The 9,774-nt window shown below is 42.9% G+C and overlaps 1 protein-coding gene across 6 annotated transcripts in view; it reads left to right on the top strand.

The window, feature by feature from the left end:
• Nucleotides 1-9,450, top strand: part of stil (STIL centriolar assembly protein) — an 84,445-nt gene extending 74,995 nt beyond the window's left edge. For all 6 annotated transcript variants that reach the window (XM_070886912.1, XM_070886916.1, XM_070886914.1 and 3 more), the window contains 2 exons: nt 5,302-5,552; nt 7,598-9,450. In XM_070886912.1, the coding sequence (XP_070743013.1) occupies nt 5,302-5,552; nt 7,598-8,369 (1,023 nt within the window). In that variant the 3' untranslated portion in view covers nt 8,370-9,450. The remainder of the gene's footprint in view (nt 1-5,301; nt 5,553-7,597) is intronic.
• Nucleotides 9,451-9,774: the final 324 nt, after the last annotated feature.

The following is a 9,774-nucleotide window of genomic DNA, read 5'->3' on the forward strand; positions in this document are numbered from 1 at the left end:
TTGCATCCCCTCTCATCCTTCTACCAATTACTTTAAATCTATTCCCCACCGCGCCCCCCCCCCCCCCCCCCCCCTGATTATTGACCTCTCTGCTAAGGGAAATAGATCCTCCCTATTCACTCTAATTAGGCCTCTCAAAAAAAGGAAGAAAGGAAGAAAAATATGGGCAGAGATTATGGTCTGAAATTGTTGAATTTTATGTTGAATCCAGAAGGCTGTAAAGTGCCTAAACTAAAGATGAAGTGCTGTTACTCGAGTAGAGCTTCATTGGAACAGTATAGGAGGTCAAGGTGGAGCGGGGAATTAAAGTGATGTGACTGGAAGCTCGGGGTCACACAGACTGAACGGAGATGTTCTGCAAAGCAGTCACCCAATCTGCGTTTGATCATCTCCGTGTAGAGGAGACCACATCTGGAGCAGTGAATACAGTATACTATATTGAAAGAAGCACAAATAAATCGCTGTTTCACCTGGAAGGAGTATTTGGGGCCCTGGACAGTGGGAAGGGCAGGTATTGCATCTCCTGCGCTTGCACAGAAAGGTGCTGTGGGAAGGGGAGGATTGCTGGGGGTGACTGCGGAATTGACCAGTGTGTTTTTAAGGGAGTGATCCCTTTGGAATGCGGGGAGGGGAGAGGAAGATGTAATTGGTGGTGGGATCACGCTGGAAATGGTGGGGGATGATCTGTTGAAGGTGGAGGCTGGTGGAGTGAAAGGTGAAGACAAGGGAACCCTGTTGTGGGTCCGAGAGGGAGGGGAAAGGGTGAGAGCAGAGATGCGGGAAATAGAACGGACACAGTCGAGGGCCATGTTGACCACGGCGGAGGGGAATCCTCGGTTGAGGGTAAAAGGAAGATATGTCAGAGGCACTAATGTGGAAGGTGATATCGTCGGAGCAAATGCGACAGAGACTGAGAAACTGGGAGAATTGGAATCATTACAGGATGTAGGGTGGGAGGAAGTGTAGTACAGGTAGCTATGGGAATCAGTGGGCTTATAGTGAATGTTTATCAATAGTCTATCCCCAGAAATGGAGACAGAAGTCTGAGATGGACCTTGTGAAGGGGAGGGAAGAGTTGTAATTGGATGCAAAGTGAATGAGATTTTCTAGTTCAGGGCGAGAGCAAGAAACAGCATCAATACAGTCATCAATGTACAGGAAAAAGAGGTGGGAGAGGGGACCCGAGTAGGACTGGAACAAAGAATGTTCCACCTATCCCACGAAAAGGCAGGCATAGCTATAGCAACACCTTTAATTTGGAGGAAGTGAGTGGAGTTAAAGGGGAAGTTGTTCAATGCGAGAACAAGTTCAGCAAGGCAGAGGTGTGCTGCTGGATGGGGACTGGTTGAGCCTCTGCTCGAGGAAGAAGCGGAGAGCCCTCAGGCCATCCTGGTGGGGGATAGAAGTGTAGAGGGATTAGACGTCCACAGTGAAAAGGAGACAGTTGGGGCCTGGAAACTGTTAGTGGCGGAAGGCGTCAGAGGAGTCGCGGATGGAGGTGGGAAGAGAGTGGACAAGGGGAGAAAAAATAGTCAAGATAGGAAGAATTTAGTTCCGTGGGGCAAGAACAGGCTGAAACGGTGGGTCTACTGGGAGAGTCCTGTTTGTGGATCTTGGGAAGGAGGTAGAAGCGGGGCTGGGGAACTGAGGTTGTTGGCTGTAGAGGGAAGATCTCCAGAGGAGATGAGGTCAGTGACAGTCTGGGAAATGATGGCTTGATGTTCAGTGGTGGGGTCATGGTCCAGGGGGAGGTAGGAGGAGGTGTCAGAGCGTTGGCGATCAGCCTCTGCAAGGTAGAGGTTGGTTCGGCAAACAACAGCGCCACCCTTGTTAGCAGGTTTAATGACACAGTTAAGGTTGGATCTGAGTCTCCAAGTTCAGTGGGAAATAGGCTGGAGTGAGTGAGGGGAGCAGAGAAATTGAGACGGTCAGTGTCCCATTGGCAGTTTGCAATGAAGAGATCTAGCGAGGGTAAGAGGCCAGATGGGAGGAGTCCAGGTAGAGCGAGAATTCTGAAAACTAGCGAAGGGGTCAGCTGTGGTGGGAGTTGAGGGTGGGGGGGAGGGGGCGGGAAGGGAAAGAGCTCAGCATCGTGCTGAGCTCAAAATTCGATAAGGCCTTCTTAACCACCTTATCTTCCTGCCCTACTACCTTCCGGGATTTGTGGACGTGCACTCCAGGATCCATCTGTTCCTCTACGCTTCAGTATCCTACCATTTATTTTGTATTCCCTTACCTTGTTAGCCCTCCCCAAATCTTTGTAGACTATTGTGATCACAGCTGGTTTTCAGCATTTCAAGACATAGCTCAACTTGAAGATCCCGGTTGTCACAGCTATCATTTTGTTGAGTGCCTCGCTAAGCATACGTTTGGTGATGACATCCTCTCCTAGGGCTTTCTTTCTCATGTGCTCCTTCACGTCAGCTGGAGTTCAGCAGCAATAATTGACTGCGCCAAGACAGTTGCTTGTCCTTTTGGTGTATTCTATTTGCCATTACTTGCAGGGACTGTGTTGAGGTTGAACAGTTCTGATTTTGCATGGATGTAACAGTCCACTTCCTTTTCCCAGCTACTGTCAAATTTGTTGTAGTTTCTCAGAGTCTATCTGTGCACAGTAACTCTGAGAATATAGCGTCAAGATGTCTTTTTTTCTGGTTCCGCCCTGCAGCTCAGACTCCAAAATATTTGGGGTATTACTCTTCAATCTTTTGGAGATAAGATCCCACTGCTTTTTGGCAATGGCTCTGTGGAGTTGTCCGATTTTAGTCTGCAGGCAGTTTTTGTCTCCTTGAGCCGTGTTTTTTAAGCAGCCTTGTGATAGGGTATCGCAGCAACTTACCAGTCAGCTCTACATTGGCGGGGCGGGTGGTGTTTGCAGATTGAATTGATTTTTCTTTGTTAGAAGCAGTTTGAAAGCAGCCCAGGTGGTGCTTTTTTTTGTCCCAGTGTAGTGTTCCAGATAGCTGCAGTCTGACAGAAGGTCTTGCATCCCCCCCAACCCTTGGGTCTGAGCACTTGATGGCTACAATTGGTGTTACAATGGTAGTTGGAATTGAATTTTCTCCTGTGATGAGTGGACTTTGGGTTTAAAGATGCTGTAGCCCAGATCATCAGTTGTTTACGTAGCTCTTTCCCTGCAGCATTGATAGACCAGCTACCCCATGTGAGCTGTTATGCACAGAGGTCCTCAGGATGAACGTGTTGTTTACACATCTGCAAGTTCTTCTGAATAGGTGCTGTGGTGAAGTCTCTGATGTACAATGGACAGACACAATACTTAATGATACTCCTAATTCCAGGTAAGCTTTAGCTGCTATACACTCCAGTCCACGGAGTGCCAGAGACATTCATTTCATTATATTCCAGGCTGCATGTATGAGGAAGGCTGCTCCACCTTCTTTCCTATCTGATCCTTGCAATGCTTTATTTCAATAAGCAGGATTGGTGTTTGCTGAAGAGATGGGTCTCGTTTATTTACGCTATGAGCATGATGTTTTTCTGTAGAGTCCTCAATAGATCTCCCTTGTTTCGGATGCCTTTAATATTTAAATGTAAAATGTTTGTATGGGGACACTGGCAGCATGTTGTTTTGGTGTAGTTGATTTCTTGCAGTCATTATTAGACTCTATTGAGGCTCTCTAGTATCTTACAGCATTGCTTGATAAGTGTCCACATATTCTTCATGTTGTCACCATATGGCTTGATTGCACCATCTAGGAAAGTGAGCAACTTGTAGTCTAGATTAGCAGAAACTGATTTTGAAGAATCCAGTTAGTTTCTTGCCTGTAAGTCACACTTGCTGATACTTTGTGGTACTATTCACGGTACTTTAACAAGATGCTGCAACCGGTCTCTGATGCACCCACCTTCACCTAAGTCCTTTCAAGTTTCTTGCTGGCTCGATTTGCCCTCTGGGTTTTTGTGGCTTCCTCAAAGTAAAGGTGGTTTTGATCACATGGTGGTTTGGGTCCATCACAGTTGGTGCAGGGGGATCGTGCTTTGGCCAAGAGCACTGGGATGCTCTGTGACACCTTCCATGCCATACATATTTTGTGCTGTTCTTTCTCTCCGCTGGTCTATGGCTGAATCCCTGACACTTGAATCATTGAGTAACCGCAGCTGGCATGAGTGCCTTCTTTATTTTGTAGTTTAAGAAGTAATAACTGAAGCCACTTTCCATCAGTTTCTGTGTCGCTTCAAACTCAGATCTTCAAACCTCTCCAGCCTGGAACATTAGTAAAGGCTGATTCTTGATGGCTGTAAAAAAAAAAAAAAGCTGCTCCCTCAATTGGTAAAAATCCACCAACTGAGGAGTAGCCTACTCTAATTCACCAGACCCAGGAAGATTATAGGAAGTCTGAGGATAAAAGTCATTGATATGCAGAAAGAAGAAAGAAACTCCAGTCAGATTTGCAAATTCAGTCGAAACACACATGTATAATGTCCACATAGCAAGGATCTGGAGGCTAATTGGCACTGTGCGTCTGCAACCCAACAAGGAGTTGGAGGTTTTCAAGGAGGAGTGAATGGGATAAAAAAAAATCCTGGAATTATTTCATTTTCCCCCACTTTTTGAGTTCCATTGCCACTCGTAGCTCAAAAGTTTGCTCTTCTAAAATGCTAGTTTTTAACCTTGACCTTGATCAGTAGAACGTGTGTTCTCCCATATCTAGGTTACACATGTCCCACTCTGTTGTAAGTAATTATAAGCATGAATAACCTGGTTTCTGGAAGGTGAATTCTGACTTGAATAGTCAGTCATTTTAGGAAGAGTCATGCTGTTGCATTTTTATAATTTATTAATTATTTAAAGGTTTACAAACCTGGGCTACATGGGCCTTTACGCGGGCAAACACCTGTAGGCCCAGGACCGCAAGAGTCCGAAGATAGAGGCACCAGGTAGGTGCGTACCTTTCATGCAAATCGGAGACATTCGCCCGTGGGAAGCCTCTGACCACAATTTCCAGCCCAGAGTTATGCAACTACGGTAATTAGAAAGTAGGCCTTTCAAACCATAAATTCTATCTGTATACCAATGATGGGCTGAATTCTGTACCAGAATCATAAATTTATATAAAACTTAGACGGTACTTTTGGGAAATAATACACAAGGATGTAAATTGGGATGATTATTTCAACACCTTTTTCCCCCAGTTAAAAGGTCTGCATGGAGAAAGCATTATAGCATAGAGGTATGAAGCAATTAGTGTAGGAATTACCACAAGTGTACATACAAATTTGTAAAAATACTAACACAAGGTAAGGTTAGCAGATATGAATGAATGTTTACTTTTCTAAAAGGGCCAGGTGAACCAACTATTGGAATCTTCTCCTACAAAAGTAAATCAGGAAACAGAGAATGGAAGTGTTAAATCAGAAGCCTCTGTACAGAATACCAGCAGTAGGAACAAACACTCTCAACACCAGACATGTCAGAAGGTTGAAAACGATGTGTTGAGTGCAACCATTAAACAGCTGAAGAAAATGGGTGTGAAAATTGATCTGGAATCTCCCAGTATGACCAAGACCAAAAGTAAAGTTGAAAATGCAAGGTATTGACAAACTAATGTGATGATGAAAAAATCTATATGTATAAAAATCACTTCTTGCTGTTTTTTCAAATCTTTTTAGATAATGTGGCCTCTCACCAAGGTAAGAAACACACAGCTGTCAATTTAGAGAAACTTTCCATAGCAACAGTAATTAACATGTAAACTTCAGAATTTTCCTATTTAAGCCGCTTCCCATCTGGGAACAGCAGCTTAAAGGTTAGCAGATAAGCATCATGGACTGCTCTCAACCCCAGCTTATCCGCAAGGAATGCATTAGATCATTTAGAACAATTTGTTTGTGTGAGGTCATAGATCACTTTAGAACCTAGATTGTTTTTTCAGTTTATTCTTATTCTCGGGATGTGTGATACGCTGGCAAGTCTGCATTTATCACCCACCTCTAGTTGGCCTAAAGGTGGTGGTTGGCTGCTGCCTTAAACCACTACACTCCTAGTGATCACCGTGATGTTGGGTAGGGAATTCCAGAATTTTGACTGCGATAATGAAGGAGAAACTGTGGCACGGAATTTCGTTGGGTAATAACCCCTTTGAAATTTAGAACATGCACATCCTAATGTGGAAATCCTGAAGTTGTGGTCAGTCATTCACTGCTCTGACACTGGCTGCGCTGTGGACACTTTCCTCCTCCCCACCCCCATAGCCGACAATCGGTGAAACTGACAAACTTCGGCTTTTCCGCAGTAATATCACTGTTAAATACCCCATTAAAAGTTGGACCTTTTTGGATTAGGTGTAATGGATTTTGTTATGGATGGTGTTATATTTGGTCATGTTACCTTGACATTGCTGCACTTGTCCTTCTTAGTGGTAGACTTTACAGCACAGGGAGGTACTATCAAAGTAAGCTTTGCAAGTTGCTGCAGTGAATCCTGTAAATAGTGTATATACTGAAGCCAAAATGCACTAGTGGTGGAGGGAATGAATATTGAGTCCAATAGCAGGGGCACCATTCAAGTGGACTGCTCTGTCTCGGATACTATAAAGCTTTTTCAGCGTTGTTATGGCTTGCCTATCCAGACAATGGCACGTATTCCATCACATACCTGACTTGAGCCATGTAGATGTTGGAGAAGCTTTGAGGAGTGAGGCGGGATAGGCACTTAGCATTATACCCATGCTTGTTTAGCCGCAGTGTTAATGTGGCTGGTGCTTTTAAGCTTGTTTAATGGTGACCTCTAAGATGTTGTGGTTAGAGACTTGGCAATGATGGTGCAGCTGAAGGAAATGGAAAGGTGATTGGGCTTTTTCTGGTTAGAAATGGGCATTGCTTGTGGTGCAAAATCTAGCTGCCACTTGTTAGCCCAAGCCTGGCTGTTATCCAGGTCATGATGTAGGCTGGCATGGGCTGCTTCATTATCAGAGGACTTGACATGGAGCTAAACATTAAATAATAGTCAGCGTACAGCCCCAGTCCTGACTATTGATTGGGCTGAGAAACTCTGCAGTGATGCCCGAGATTATGATTTGCCTCCGACACCATGACAGTCTTCCTCTGTTGTCAAGTATGACTCCAATCATGGGAAGATTCCCTCCATGACCTTCAGTGGTGACCTTGTTTTACTGAACTGCCTGTAGATGAAATACCTGCTAAGAATGTGATTCTTAAAAAAAAACAATCTGCTGGTTGTTAGGAAAACTTTTAATCCTGTAGCCTTCTAGTCTGTCACCTTATCAATAATTCAGGCCGATACTTTAGTAACAAGGGAGTGCTGAATATCCAAGGTCTTGTAGGTTCCATCTGCCTGTTCAGATGGAATATTCAAAGAGGAGCAGAGAGTTTTCTCTTCTAACAAACATTTCTTCCTCGACCAATATCACAGATTAACTTTTTGTGGGATGTTACTTACATAATCATCACTCAGAGCTTTACAGTTTCAATGATGTAATAAGGCATCACCAGTAAAGAAATATTTCTAGTTAATATACCTGAAATATTAATGTATAACAGGAAAAAAAAGGCTAAAATATATTGTAATTATAGTATCTGTTCTGGATTTGTAACTTTTTTTTTTTCTTGTTTTTAGCACATTGGCTCACATAAACCCTGCAGCAGTTATCCCAAGGTTGAACTACATGTCCTTTGTCAATGTTGGCACAAGTGGATTTGGAGCTGGTGCAGTTGACCTCAGCATGGAGGCCAATGCTATAGCTCTGAAGTACCTGGATGATGCTCAGCTCTCCCAGATGTCTCTCGGCAGACGTAATGGTAACTATGAATCAACATCCCTAAATAGTCTGCTAGAATTGAGCACAGACAGAAGCATGGTGGGTCTAAGCCTGATATCACCCAATAACATGTCATTTGCCACACGCAAATATATGAGGAGATATGGACTCGTGGAGGATGCCCCCAGCAGTGAAGAGGAGGAAGGTTTGTCGGATACTACCATACAGACCATAAAGTCTGATTCGGAAAGTCTTTCCTTTAGAAAAGAAAGATCTGAAAGGCAAGTCAAGATTAAGAACGACTGTGCCTCAGATTCTCTCTCCAAGACGGATGGGAACATTCTAAGAAACATTACTAATGAAGTTGCTTCCTCAAAACCACAGAATGTGGATACTCCAGACCAAGATTGTCAGATTCTAAAGAATCCAAAGCCCAAAATTAAGATGCTTGCTGAAGAAATCTGTTACACCCAACACTCTGAAAAGGAAAATGGAATTGAAAGAGTTCAGAACTTTTCCAAGAAATTAACACCAAATGCTCCTGAGAAACACAAGTTTACAGCAAGCAGTGATACATTGGGCAACATTCTGGATGTAAATCGGCTCCGTCAACTACCTAAATTGTTTTAGCGAACTGAACTGCCTGTAACTCTGATCTAAAACATTATCCATGTACAATTATATCAGGTTATCAACTGTTTGGTAACTACAATACAGATGAGAGTCCTTTGTAGATATTCTATACAGCTGATGCTATAACTTGTTCATATAAATTATGGATTTTTTGTTCACTTGGTAGAAACTTGTGTAGTATGACTATCTTCGAATTATAATCATTGGGTAAATGTCGATCTATAATTATGTGTAGCTTTATACTGGCTCTGGTCAGTGATGAGCAATCAACTTAGAATCTAGTTTGTTTGCTTGGTAGCAATCACACATTCCCAATAGTCACCTTTGTTCTACATTGGTGTTTGTGGTCTTGCCACCAGTGGAGAACAAACTGAGATGTGATTAGACTCCTTTTGGTGATGAATGCTTCCAAAATTCTAAGAAAGGGACTCTGGAAATTTAATTTCCAGATCTCATTTCTTTCTCGGTCAGTACTTCCAAAGATTGGTTTTCACACACTTCTTAATTGCAAGCTAGAAATTCCTATATACAAAACTGGTGTGAAATATCAGAGTGCACGCTAATTTAATTAAAATGTTATTCCGTGAAGGGGAAGGGTTTCATCGGTTGCTGGGCTGTGAATAGAGTTTGTTGCAGGTAGATAAGAGAGATAAGAGTTCATGGCGGGGCGGGGCGCGAACAAGAGAAAAAAAGTAGGAAAATTGATGTCAGCTAAAAAAAAAATGGCATTAATGGAACGATGGAGGAAGATTCTGGTTGTTAACTCGTCAATCATCCTGAGGCAGTATTTGTGCTCCCTCCACTAACTCAAATTGGCCAGTGACTGTTTTGACATTTTTGGCTGCAACCTTATAACTAATCTAAAGTTTACAGAAATTCAGGGATATTAGTGGGTTTTTTTTACATTCCTGTGTGCGGTGTTTATCAATGTTTCCTTTTGAGATTTCGGTCAGTTTGTCATTATACAGAGCTATTGGATATTTTGCTACTTTTCTGTGGCTTTTGCACAACTATTTTTGTTAATTATTCAATCACTGGACTTTTTTGAACAATTTATAAATAAAATGCTTGCACAATTTCTACATGTAGTTAATTGACCTATATTAAGGTTGTTCTCCACTACCTAAATCTATAATGCTCACTTATTTCCTAGTGCATTTTGTTTGTAGTTGAACTTTGGCTTCATTTTTGATTAATCCAATAGATGTCTGAAAGGGTGGTAGAAGCAGAAACCCGCACCACATTTAAAAGATCCTTGGATGTGCACTTAAAGTGCCATAACCCACAGGGCTACGGACCAAGAGCTGGAAAGTGGTATTAGGCTGGATAGCTCTTGGTCGGCTGGCGCAGACACGATGGCCCAAAATGGCCTTCTTTCGTGCTGTAAATTTCTATGATTCTT

This window comes from Pristiophorus japonicus, chromosome 8 (assembly GCF_044704955.1).
Source record: "Pristiophorus japonicus isolate sPriJap1 chromosome 8, sPriJap1.hap1, whole genome shotgun sequence".
In the NCBI taxonomy this organism is placed as follows: Eukaryota; Metazoa; Chordata; class Chondrichthyes; family Pristiophoridae; genus Pristiophorus; species Pristiophorus japonicus.